At 42.2% G+C, this 13,867-nt stretch overlaps 1 protein-coding gene across 1 annotated transcript in view; it reads right to left on the bottom strand.

Moving 5' to 3' along the window:
* GRIA3 (glutamate ionotropic receptor AMPA type subunit 3) overlaps window positions 1-13,867 on the bottom strand; it is a 287,469-nt gene that overhangs the window by 69,823 nt on the left and 203,779 nt on the right. Inside the window, exons 8-10 of the mRNA XM_082610164.1 lie at window positions 10,613-10,717; window positions 9,457-9,564; window positions 8,080-8,286 (exon numbers count right to left, since the gene is read on the bottom strand). Of these exons, the coding sequence (XP_082466290.1) occupies window positions 8,080-8,286; window positions 9,457-9,564; window positions 10,613-10,717 (420 nt within the window). The remainder of the gene's footprint in view (window positions 1-8,079; window positions 8,287-9,456; window positions 9,565-10,612; window positions 10,718-13,867) is intronic.

Raw genomic sequence — 13,867 nt, 5'->3', positions numbered from 1 at the left:
GGATTCCCTTGTGTGTTATTTTTCCCTTGCTGCTTTTAATATGTTTTCTTTTTATTTAATTTTTGATAGTTTCATTAATATGCGTCTTGGCGTGTTTCTCCTTGGATTTACCCTGTATGGGACTCTCTGTGCTTCCTGGACTTGATTAACTATTTCCTTTCCCATATTAGGGAAGTTTTCAACTATAATCTCTTCAAATATTTTCTCAGTCCCTTTCTTTTTCTTTTCTTCTTCTGGGACCCCTATAATTCAAATGTTGGTTGAGTTTAATGTTGTCCCAGAGGTCTCTGAGACCGTCCTCAATTCTTTTCATTCTTTATTCTTTGTTCTGCTCTGCAGTAGTTATTTCCACTATTTTATCTTCCAGGTCACTTATCCGCTCTTCTGCCTCAGTTATTCTCCTATTGATCCCTTCTAGAGAATGTTTAATTTCATTTAGTGTGTTGTTCATCATTGTTTATTTGCTCTTTAGTTCTTCTAGGTCCTTGTTAAACGTTTCTTGTATTTTCTCCATTTTATTTCCAAGGTTTTGAATCATCTTTACTATCATTACTCTGAATTCTTTTTTAGGTAGACTGCCTATTTCCTCTACATTTGTTAGGTCTGGTGGGTTTTTATCTTGCTCCTTCATCTGCTGTGTTTCTCTGTCTTCTCATTTTGCTTAACTTACTGTGTTTGGAGTCTCCTTTTCACAGGCTGCAGGTTCGTTGTTCCCGTTGTTTTCGGTGTCTGTCCCCAGTGGCTAAAGTTGGTTCAGGGGGTTGTGTAGGCTTCCTGGTGGAGGGGACTAGTGCCTGTGTTCTGGTGGGTGAGGCTGGATCTTGTCTTTCTGGTGGGCAGGACCACGTCCGGTGGTGTGTTTTGGGGTGTCTGTGGCCTTAGTATGATTTTAGGCAGCCTCTCTGCTAATGGTTGGAGTTGTGTTCCTGTCTTGCTAGTTGTTCGGCATAGGGTGTCCAGCACTGCAGCTTGCTGGTCATTGAGGGAGCTGGGTCTTAGTGTTGAGATGGAGATCTCTGGGAGATTTTTGCCGTTTGATATTACATGGAACTCGGAGGTCTCTGGTGGACCAGTGTCCTGAACTCAGCTCCCCCACCTCAGAGGCTCAGGCCTGATTCCCGGCTGGAGCACCAAGACCCTGTCAGCCACACAGCTCAGAAGAAATGGTAGAAAAAAAAGAAAGAAAGAAAAATAAAATAAAATAAAATAAAGTTATTAAAATAAAGAGTTAAAAAATATTAAAATAAAAAAATTTTAAATGTAATTAAAAAAGAAAGAAGAGAACAACCAAACCAATAAACAAATACACCAATGATAACAAGTGCTAAAAACTGAACTATGATAAACATATAAATCAGAAACTATTCAGTCGCATACTGCAAATCCCAAGACTACAGTTGCTCCCAAAGTCCACCTCCTCAATTTGGGATGATTCGTTGTCTATTCAGGTATTCCACAGATGCAGGGTACATCAAGTTGATTGTGGAGATTTAATCTGCTGCTCCTGAGGCTGCTGGGAGAGATTTCCCTTTCTCTTCTTTGTTCGCACAGCTCCCGGGGTTCAGCTTTGGATTTGGCCCCGCCTCTGCGTGTAGGTCGCCAGAGGGCGTCTGTTCTTTGCTCAGACAGGACGGGGTTAAAGGAGCAGCTGCTTCGGGGGCTCTGGCTCATTCAGGCCGGGGGGAGGGAGGGGTACGGAGTGCGGGGCGAGCCTGCGTGGCAGAGGCCGGCGTGACGTTGCACCAGCCTGAGGAGTGCCGTGTGTTCTCCCGGGGAAGTTGTCCCTGGATCCCGGGACCCTGGCAGTGGCGGGCTGCACAGGCTCCCGGGAGGGAGGTGTGGAGAGTGACCTGTGCTTGCACACAGGCTTCTTGGTGGCGCAGCAGCAGCCTTAGCATTTCATGCTCGTCTGTGGTGTCCACGCTGATAGCTGCGGCTTGCGCCCGTCTCTGGAGCTCGTTTAGGCGGTGTTCTGAATCTCCTCTCCTCCAGCACCGTGAAACAATGGTCTCTTGACTCTTAGGCAGGTTCAGACTTTTTTCCCGGACTCCCTCCCGGCTAGCCGTGGTGCACTAGCGCCCTTCAGGCCATGCTCACACAGCCGACCCCAGTCCTCTCCCTGGGATCTGACCTCTGATGCCCGAGCCTCAGCCATGATGCTTAGTTTAAATGTCATTTAAAACTTTTTTTTGAGCTGAAAGGCGTATGTTATAGCTGAATCATCTGATGATCTGATGCAAAACGTAACCCACCTGGAGACTGTGCGTGAGCAGGAGCTTGTCAGCTACAATTTTAAAGCACTTGTTGAAAGCAAGGGGGAGGATGAGAGAGAGTGGGTAGGCAATGCATTGGCGTGTAGTGCATAAGATATTATACGTCATCTGAGAGAAGAGGCAGACGTGACCTGACCCCTCATCCCTGTATCAACCATAAGGTTCTAGTAGCCTTTGGCAGACATGTTGTTTGGAAAGTTTAAATGTGTTGGAGAAAGGAGTAGGACAGAATCAAGCTAGACAATAGGAACATAATTGCTACCTGTTGGGGGCCTGGACTTAAACTGCTTTATTGGCTGTACTCTATGGGATATTTAACGTCTGCAGTTGTTTGGATCTGGAGAAAGGGATGAGGTCTATTTAAATCTCTGCAACAACAAGCAGTGTCACAACAGGATCTCCTCGTTTCTTTATACGGAACAGATGTCCCAGTCTGGATCTCTTGGTTAGGGCTCCCTGTCCTTGGGGAGCTGAGAGAGTTATAGACAAAGTGAAGATAAAGGAGTGTCCCTGGAGCTGGGTAAAGGCCTTGTGAGACTAAATTTGGTTGGAAATATTTCCCCACCGTGTCTGCTCAGAATGGCAGACTTCCATGCATCATTAATGCTCCTTCCTGGAATTCATATGCCTCATTTGAAAGAGAGGGGTGCTTTTATCAAACCATCAGCCCTCCTGCCAAAGCCCAGTGTAATCACCTGAAGAACAGAAGAGAATATTTGGCATCTGTTACTTCACCCTTGCTTCTCTGCCTTTTAGCTGGAAGGACAGATCGACTTTCTGTCTTTCTTAATGGGAAATGAATCTATCTTAGGATAGTGACAACTTAAGAGACAATTTCTTCTAGGTAGAGAAATGTCAGTGTGAATAGCATCTGTAAAATTGCCATTTGTCCCAGGAGTGTGAAGGAGTCTGAGGATGCCCAGGGGATGTGACCTGGAATCAATTGTCCTCCAGCCTCATCTCTACCCGCAAGCTCTCTGCTCTCTTGTAAGCCAGAGGTACCAATCTGGTAGTATTTTGTCTGTCCTTTCCTATCCTTAGTTCTAAGTACTAGGAACATAAGGAACATGGCAGCTGCCCACTGGGAGGTGTCCTTTTGTCAATTAGGACCTCAGTTTCCTTCCAGCCCTTGTCCTGACTCTCTTTTTCTGTTAGATCATATCTCCTCTCAAAGGGCAGAAACCCTCAGCTGCCTACCTGGGTTTTCAGATATTTCAAGTGATAACTAGAGATGTGTATTACATTATCCTGGAGGCCACAGATAAACAGGATGGGTATCTCAGATGGAAAAGCTCATAATCCAACTAGATTGTAAGCCCCTTGAAGACAGGTAGGATTATCTTCCCATAATTGGACACGCTTAGTAAACTGAACCAATGACTCGGTGGACAGAGTACTGGACCAGGAATCATGAAACCTGAGTTATAGTCTAAGCTCTGCCAAGCTGTGTGATTTTGTGACTTTGTCACAATACCTGCCACTATTCCTGTCATCCCTGTCCTATAGCAGGACTTGGTTTCCTGGTTTACCCAATGGGCAGTTCTAATGTTCAGTCCTGGCCAGTCTCCACATTTATGTGTAAAATGAATGAAAAGGTAGGCTAAAGAATATCTAAGAGCCCTGCTAGCAACAAAATGTTTTTAAATGTCCTCTTAAAACACATGCTATTTGGGAACCGTAAAAACTTGTGGTTGAGGACAACTGCCATGTGGCGATGTTACAGACATTAAGCTCAAAATCGAAACTTCTAAAAGCAGGTGGACAGTTTCAAGTCCATAATGTTCTGAAGAGCTTATATAACGGGGGCACATTGTGTCCTACTGACATTTGTTTCAAAAATAGCCTTCTTAGCGATACAAGGTGGCCCAAACATCAACCTTGATTTGATTTTCTTTAGAGGAAAAAAAAACCATTTAGGACTCATCTGAAAAGAGGCTGATTGGCTTCTTTCTTCTTTACCAAGTTTAATTTATTTTGACTCTTTCTTGAGACTTTATGGCAGATACTGAAATCTCCTTTGCAAAGCTTTTTTCATCTCTGCCTTTCTTCATTTTTTTCCTACTCTGATCTGTTGTACATACTAAAAGTGTAAGAGAAAATGCCCTAAAGATAAAGCTGTGTCTATCTGTGTAGTTTTCGTGTTATTGCAAGAAATACTTCCATGTTCTCCATCCTTTTGCTTATTAAGCACTTAGGGAAGTCACTGGGGGGGAGGGGTTTGCCCTTCTTTTTCTTAAGCAACTTGCAAACCATAGGAGACCAGGCCTGCCAGAAATGAATGCCTGTTTTCACTTTTCTCCATTTCTGTCAATGACAGAGAAGTTGCAAATTTCCCAATGCTGAAAGATGAAAACTTCTAAATGAAGAGGAAGACTCACTTAGCTTAGATCATCCTCCCTTACAGACAGCTCTCACTCTAAGCATGAGAAGAACGTCCATTTTCCATAGCCACACATCTTAGAGGAAAGTGGAACTTGGCAGTCCACTCAGATAGGTTGGTTTGTTCTCGGTTCCCGGGAATCACCTTGTGTTACAATCTCAGAAAGCACCAGACACTTGTTCTAGGTCAAGGGAGGGAGGAGGACATTTCTGTAAGAGCCTTCCCTGGCTATTGCTTTTATCTTTAGTAGAAAGAACTGGGTGAAAAAGATGGGTAGGCTCCTCCAGGAGAATTTTTACCTCTTCAGTAGTAGAGAGTTGGTTTCTAAATTACTAAACAAATATGGGACTTGCTAATTCTCAAGCTCCCTCACTCACATATACACAAACTGGAAAGAGGAAGAGAATGTGCAGATTAAGTGGGTGCAGTACAGAGGACATGCCAGAGGAGAAACCAAAATCCACTGAGAAAGCTGGTCTTTGTCTGAACAATGTCAAGAAATTTGCCTTGCTCTTCAGCACTGTGTTTAATGTCCTGTGCAGTGACAGGAGGGCACTGAGCTATTTACACAGCGTGACAGGCTTTCTCTTGAGACAGTAAAGCGCTCTGGCAATTGAGACATAATGGGCTGGTAGAGCCCATGCCAGTTACTCTGCCCTAGTGGAAACAGCCCCTAAATTCCTTGTCAGGTTTATGTGGCCAAATACTCTTCCCCACAGAGTGGCTAAGGCACCAAGGGCCTTTGCAATATGTTTCAACTATCTTTTAGGATGGGATGGGTCTGCAACACTTGGCTGTTAGGCGGTATAGGGCAAAGGTTAAAGAACACACACTTCATAGTCAGAGACCTGGGTTCAAATCACTGTGTCAGTACAAGCTGTTTGACCTTGATATGAGACTTCACCTCTCTAGGCTTCAATTTTTCTCATCTGTAGAATGACATTAATAGCGTTTTGAGAATTAAGTTACATAATGCTTGTAAAGCACTTGGCACAATGCCTGGCGACCAGTTAAATATGCAACAAATGGTAGCTAATAATAATAAAAATATTATAGGATTACCTCTCACCATGAACTCAACTTAATGGATATTGGCTGGGCATTATTATGTGCCAGGCATTCATTCATTAAAGCAAAAAGTGAGTATCTCTTATGTACCAGGTAATGTGCTAAGAGCAGGGGAGAGCTGTGAGCGAGACAGGACCTCTTAGAACCTGAGTGTTGGGCAGATTAGGGACAGGAAATAGAAGAAGACTTGATCACCAACTTGTAAAGTAAGAGGTTACAGCTGTGTCAAGATGGTTCCGAGCTTCTCAGAAAGCATGATGGATGCTCTGTCCCTCCTTCAGTCCCTCTCTCTGGCCTTAGAAGTTCTTCTTTCTCATAACTGGGTTCACTTGCATCTTATCTGCAATTCAGCCCTGCCCCAGTTCCCAGGACCAGCCTTGACCCGAGACAGGGTCCAGCCCCACAGTTGGGGGCTAAGGTTCAAATCGCCTTGCAGCTTGTGTGACTGGAAGATGGTGCCTTGGTTTTGATACTTGAGGTCCAGTCTCATTTTAAGCCTTAATTCCCTTTCTGTGCCCTTATTTTTAGAAATGAGCTTCTGCCTTTGTGCATGTTCCTTAGGACCTGTTCCAAAAACTTATTTAGTGACCCCAGTACTATCTTACGATTGGAGAGCTATACCTTATTCTTGTTAATTCCTGTCTCAAGCGCTAGAGACCTCATCCTAAACCTCAGTCCAATAGCTAACTTGTGGACATTTGCTTCTTGCCAGACTCTTCTCAATATATCCACCCCCTAAATTCCTCTCCTTCCCCTAACCTGTTGTTTAGACAGGGACTGGTGGTTGCAAGTAACCTTTGTCTGTTAGAACTAAACCTCTGCCACTGCCACCTGCACTTGGGTTAGTTTTTTTGGGACTGGTTCACCCAATGGGTGGTTCTTATGTCCAGTTTTGTTTATTTCCATATGCCTCATTGGGTGGCCCAAGATCTGACCTTCCCAATCAGAGGCCCAAACCTTTTACAGCTAAACCCCTGAGGAGCTCTGAAGATACTACTGTACCCCTTTTAAAAAGCCCTAACTATTAGTATAATTCTTTTGTACTTTGCCCATGGGCAAGCCCTTGGCAGAGCCATTCTGTTCATTCATTAATTCATTCAAGATATATTTATTGGACTTCCATTATGTGTCAGGCCATGGCATATTGAAATGAATCAGATATGGCTTCTGTTTTCAAGGAGTTCATAGACTAGTTGGGACAGCTAAACTTGAAAACAGATCGTTATAATAGAGGTTCAAAAGTACTATGAGAGGGCTTCCCTGGTGGCGCAGTGGTTGAGAGCCCGCCTGCCGATGCAGGGGACACGGGTTCGTGCCCCGGTCTGGGAAGATTCCACATGCCGCAGAGCGGCTGGGCCCGTGAGCCATGGCCGCTGAGCCTGCGTGTCTGGAGCCTGTGCTCCGCAACGGGAGAGGCCACAGCACTGAGAGGCCTGCGTACCACACACACACACACACACACACACACACACACACACACACAAAAGTACTATGAGAAAGCAAAAAAAATACTATAAGGAAGCAAAAAGCAGGGGCAGCTAACCAGATTGCAGGTGGGTGCATAAGATTAGGGAAGGCTTCCTGAAAGAGGTGACACCTCTGAGTTCTGAAGGACCGGTAGGTGGTGTTAGCCAGCTGAAGAGAGGTGAAGGTCCTTCCAGGCCTGCCTTCAGGGAACAATGCATACTTTGCTATAGCTGGAACATTGAGTGTGAAGGAGGAAGAGGACCAGATGAAACTAGAGAGGTAGGTGGGGGCCAGGTGACAAAGTGCCTTCTTTGCCATGCTAAGGAATTTGAATTTTATCCTGATTTCTAAAGTGAGAAACTACAATAATATGGATTTGATTTGCCAGGGTAAGAGCAGAGGCAGGGAAACCAAGTAAAGACTGTCAAATGGTAAGAACCCTAACTAAGATGATGATGGTGGGAATGAAGTGTGTATCTGGATTTGAGAGACAGAAAAGTAGAATGGATAGGATATGGTGACTGACTGGATATGAGGGGATCGATGAGGAAAGATGACCTGGTTGCTTAGGCAACCAGGTGGGTGGTGATTCTGCTGCCTGAGACAGGGAACACAGAAGGAACAGATTTTCAATAGAGGGCAGGCTGTACTTAATGTTGCCAGATAAAGTTCTCCAATTCTACTTTCCTTTTAGTAAAATAATCCTGTTGCCCAAAGGATGCTATTGACAAGCTACCTTTTCAGAATTCAACCGTAGAATAAAACGTTTTTTGTACAGATCATATGAAAACTATACAATTGGATAAATACTGCACTTGAAAATTAAATTCCTCTATCTTTATTAGTTGGAAGGCATAGAAATAAATGAAAACAGAGTTGGAAAAAACTTACCCCATAGACAAGTTCCCCAACCATGCCGTTCCATATTTTAGTCTCCGGATCCCTTGCACCGTATTTCCCATCACCGACAATGGACAATTTGTATTTGATCCTTACATGTTTGGCTATTTCATAGGCTAAGTCTACACAGTAGCCTTCATATCGCTCATTTCCTTCCAGTTGCTCATGATTCTTCTTATACATTACATATGGTGATTCCTTTGGGATCAGAAGCAAGATCAAAGGATTACTCCTATACATTTTTCTAAGAGATAATAAATGTAGTAATGAAGTTTTGTTCCCCTGTGGCTATTGAGGTTTGGTGTGTTAAGAGAGCCTTTAAAAATGTTTGCTTAATAAGCAGAAGAGCCTCAATCGACTATTCATGGGGTCACATATTCCTTGGAGTCCTTAATTGATGATTTAAGGAAATAGAGAAGAATTTAAGTTCTTTCTGAGAGTTTGAAAGAACCAGTTTCCACCTGTAAAGTCTTTGATTTAGTCAGATTGGGCAGAGGTATTTCTCTTAGTTACACAAAGGTGAACTGTCTTTGATTTCTTGGGATTTACTATGTAAGAACCACAGCCAGCCCTGGCAAGCCCTAGGGAAGCACTGTGATCTTTGTGAGGTCAGGGTCTGTGGCTTATTCATTTTTATATCCTCAGGGCCTACTACAGTACCTAGGACACAGTGAGTATTTGATAGGCATGTCTAAATGAAAGATAAACTTCAGCTGAATCTCCATTTAATTAATCACAATTTCAGACCTACTCATTTTCAGGCATACTCATTTTTAACCCGGGTTTGCACTTCATTCAGTAATGAAACATACCAGGTTTTAGAAAAGCATTTGAAAATAAGTGAAAATACTATTTCACATCCCAATAGTGCTTTTAGTTTTTCAGAAAAGCTTTACATGGTGAATATTGCCTTGAAACGTCTTATGACATGGATAGGAGATTATTATTATGACCATTCCATAAGTTAAAAAGGAACACAACTTGAGGCTCAGAGAAGTTGTGATTTGCACCGTTAAACTCAGGTTAGTGGTAGACCTAATATTAGACCCCTGACCTACTCTTTCCTCCATATAACGCTATCTCCCCCACAATGAAGAATTACATTTCCAGTCCAGATGAAGCATCAGTCCATGAGGGTAACAAAGAGGATAACAACATCTAAAACTATTGCGAATTCCTATTCTTTTTCTTTACTTAAATGACATTCTGTTCCTCATCATGGCAAGACGTTTCAAAAGGTTCCTAAGCTGACCTGTTGGAAGTTTCCACTGTTTGAACTTGAGGTCTTTCCTACTGGCTGAATAATGCTTTTCAGAAGACAGAAGTCTTGCTGTACAGAAAGCCCACCTACCTTCCATCCATACTTACCAGAATGGTGGTTACTACTATGGTCCGGTTCTCTGCAGATGCACTGTCATTGCTGATTTGCTGATCCGAGAAAGGCACAAACCTTTCATACTCATTCCAGTAGCCAGCCTAGAAAGAGCAGACATTTGACCTGGTTGCCTATTTTTTAGTCAAAAAGTGCTGCACGAAATTCAAGTGCTGTAGTAGAATGAAACTTTTTTGTAGTTGCTTGAGCAACAGAAGTGCTGTTCCTTCATCCTGGGGGTTCCCATCCCCACCTTGCTTTTACTGATATTTGGTAAAAATAAGTTAGCCCACTGTAGAATGATCAGCCTTTTTGATTCTTTAAACTCAGATAGCAGAAAAATTCTTTCCTTAAAACTGTAGGAAAGCTGGGTGGGCAATCAGTTGAGTATCCTGTAGAAATGGTACAAGATATTTTATGTTCTAAGGTTTTATTAAGTAACTACTAAATTCCCACTTCCTGACTAACTCACTATTAGTATGATAGACGCAAAGTGGTCATTATGAAATTTAGCTGTAGGGAAAGGTACTTTGTCCAGAGTCATTTTGGTGGGTGAGTTGGCAAAATGGAGAGATTACCTACTTTCCAATTCTTTTGCTAAAATCATGTGTATCTTGGCAGCTTCTGTTTAAATAACATGCTATAAAATTTGTAATTCCTTCCCTGTATTGTACGAAGCTGTTAATTAATCTTGAGTCTACCACTTTTTTTTTTTTTTTTTGCGGTACACGGGCCCCTCACTGTTGTGGCCTCTCCTGTTGTGGAGCGCAGGCTCCGGACACGCAGGCTCAGCGGCCATGGCTCACGGGCACAGCCGCTCCGCGGCATGTGGGATCTTCCCGGACCGGGGCATGAACCCGCGTCCCCTGCATCGGCAGGTGGACTCTCAACCACTGTGCCACCAGGGAAGCCCTTGAGTCTACCACTTTTAAAGGACCAGCCTCAGAGGGAAATAAATTTTAAAATGTGTAGATGGAATACTTTGATTACAAAACAGCTCTGCATCGTATCTACACTGTTCACCAAATGGAAAGGCAAATATGATGTGTGGGAATTTGCTTTGGGTGTGTTTCCTAACACCTATTTCCTTGCATCTGAGGGCTGTTACTTTCTGAGAGATTTTTTATTTGGATATCTGTTTGGGTTACTTACTTTACGAGAGCCAGTGGCTTTCATTTCATACACATCGATGGTATAATTTGTCCTACGTCCATAAGTGTCAAATTGGATGTTTCCAGTCATTCCTTGTACTTGTACCTGGTAGAAAGGGAAAAATGTAAAATTTAAAAATAGCACCACATTATTGCCTTTTTGGTTTTTGCGATGAGGTCCGCTGACAGATCTTGGAATCTTGGAGAATGTTTATCTTGAGCCATTGAGCTATAGCCACCAGATCAGTCTATACAGATCTTCATTTCCTCTGCAGTGTTTTCTAAGTATGCCTTTTAGTTAATGAAGCTTTGAGTGGGTGTGACAGGCAGTTTCTTATATGATACAGTGAGGGCCCTACCACTACTTTTTCAAGGACCTGAAATTTCTTTTTTTTAAAAAATACTTAACTTTCTCTTTATTTACCAGTTTTCAGAATAAAAATCTTTCATAGAATTGTCTAAAGGTAACCCATGTTTTTAGTATTATTATCAACTCATAGATTTAAATGTATTTTGTGTATTTCAATCCCTTTTTTTGAAACTGATTTTTTAAATTAATTTTTATTGCAGTATGGTTGCTATAGAATGTTGTTAGTCTCTACTGCACGACAAAATGAATCAGCCATACACATACAGATATCCCCTCCCTTTTGGATTTCCCTCCCATTTAGGACACCACAGTGCATTAAGTAGAGTTCCCTGTGCTATACAGTATGTTCTCATTAGTTGTCTATTTTATACATAGTATCAATAATGTATATGTGTCAATCCCAGTCTCCCAGTTTCTCCCACCCCACTCCTTTCTCCCTTGGTATCCATACATTTGTTCTCTACATCTGTGTCTCTATTTCTGCTTTGCAAATAAGATCACCTATACCATTTTTCTAGATTCCAAGGAACCTGAAATTTCTACCATTCATCTTTTCTGAAGGGAGTAGCCTGAAGAGTATTCTTAACTAAGATAATGCATTATTCTGAACTGTGAGTTCCACTGTTCCCAACATCCAAACATAAACCAGCTTCAGTAACGTGGGCTCTGGGGCTCCTGGATTCATACTGTAACTTTATCACTTACTAACTGTATGACCTTGGGGATGTTCCTTAGTGCTTTTGTACCTCAGTGTCTTAATTTGTAAAATGGGAAATCCTAGTAGTACCTATCCCATGGAGTAGTTAGGAGGATTAAATGAGTTATACATATGTAGTGTTTAGATCAGTGTCTGGCATGTAGTGAGCATTGCAATACATGCTAGCTCTATTAATAATTATTATTATTAATCAAAATGAATTTAGTTCTGTTTCTTGAGGGGTTTACACATTTATCAGCTACCATAGTAACAGGGATGAGTTTTTCCTCTTTTTTTTTTAATCTTCCCGGACTGGGGCACGAATCCATGTCCCCTGCATCGGCAGGTGGACTCTCAACCACTGCGCCACCAGGGAAGCCCGAGTTTTTCCTCTTATTTAACCTATGCCCAGTTCCAGACAGGTAGTGGAGAGCTAGGCCATGGAGGGATAATCCATAGACTGATGAAATTTGTTAAGTCTAGGGAATCAGGAGTATTGAATACTATATAAAACAGATAGAGGTACTAGAATAGGCCAGACACCTAGTTGGGAGGCCAAATGCAGATGCATGTATGCCACAATTTTTACTGGGTCTGGGCCCCGTATTATGAATTAATAAGAGGCCATCTCTACTGGGTGGAGAGATTTCCTTACCTATTTTACAGTTCAAGGACACTGGATGAAAGCCCCTCTATAAATATGTCATTATTGTTACCCACTTGAAGTACTTATCTGGTGAGTATGGGTCAAGGAATTTGCTTCAAAGAAAAAGAATCTGTCATTCTCCCAAGATGAAAGAATGGAATACTTTTTCATCTCTTATAGAAAAGTGACAAGCTGTTTGTTAAGCAAGTGAGAAGCGGTAATGGGCTTGTGCTGCAGAAGAGAAAATTGATGGCAAATAGTAGGGAGCATCTTTTTAAAGGGAACGGGGCTTGTTTACCACCAGTAGGAGACCATGGAATATCTGTTGAAGGAGAAATGCTCCAATGTGACTCCCTGAAGACAAGTTGATTGTCCTACTAAATGAACAAACCTAAGCACTACTGTCAGCTTAGGCTTGCAGAGAAGGTGATGTCATGCTTCTGGCTAAAGAAAAGGTCCTTTGTTGAGATAGAAATTGCTTATCCAGTAGGATGGGTCTGATGCATACTGTGATGCATGAAGGGTTCTTTACACTCTATTTTGAGCACTGAATTCTAGGAGAGGAGATAGGCAGGGTAGAGACACTGGCAGAGGAAATTATTAAGGAAATCCTTCGTTACTGAAAATAGCAAAGTCTTCATTCTCATTAAGAATTGTATATTTCTAAAGATTCAGCCTATCTGAGCATGATCTGCAAACTGGACAATAGCCTAAGCTGATTAGAACTTTTGGTGAGCAGAAGTCGAATTGGACTACCGCTCAGAGAGAAGTCTATTTTTAAGGATGTGAATGTCAGTGACAGTTTCCCACCATCCCATCTGGGATCCCTTCTTTAATCCTCTCCACCCCGCACCTCAGTCTATATTAGGTGCTTCTCCTCTGGGTTCCCATAGCATTCCGTGTGGAGCTTCACCATAACATTTTAATCATCTATGTATTTCCAGCTCCCCTGCTAGATTGGGAGCACCTCAAGATGAAAGACATTCTTTTTCTGTGTTCTCAGCAACTAATCCAGAGCCTGGGATAGAGCAGGTGTTCAATAAATGTTTACTGAGCAAGTTGACAAGTTTCGATGACTTAGAATTGTGACATATTTCAGTAGACCAGGTTGAGGCTAATCTTTGCACCATCGATAGATTGTAAGGATGATGATTACCCAATCTGCAAGTCGCTTTAAGGTTTTTAAAAGCATTTGTTTACATATTAACAATTTAAATATGAGCTCCCCTCATCTTATTTCATGTTTGCATTTTAACTTGGAGCCTGATACATAGTCGTTGGTGCTCAGTAAATATTTGTTTAATGAATGGTGTGATTATTTATTCATTAAAACAGGCCCCTTAGGAGACTCTTTCAGGCAATGATTTTGTTTGCCAGATTTCTTTGAAGGAAGAGAATGATTGACTGAGCAGCAACTATGTGCTAGTCACAATGAGGGATGCTTTTACATCATGCATCCTCACTTTTAGTTAACTTAAATAAAATGGGATTTCTTTTAATATGGTAAAAACCTTTAGTACTTCAGACCACCCTCTCTTGCAGT

The sequence above is a fragment of the Mesoplodon mirus genome, assembly GCF_964341445.2.
Source record: "Mesoplodon mirus genome assembly, chromosome: X".
NCBI classification, from domain to species: Eukaryota; Metazoa; Chordata; class Mammalia; order Artiodactyla; family Ziphiidae; genus Mesoplodon; species Mesoplodon mirus.
This window is presented reverse-complemented; position numbering and strand designations above follow the sequence as displayed.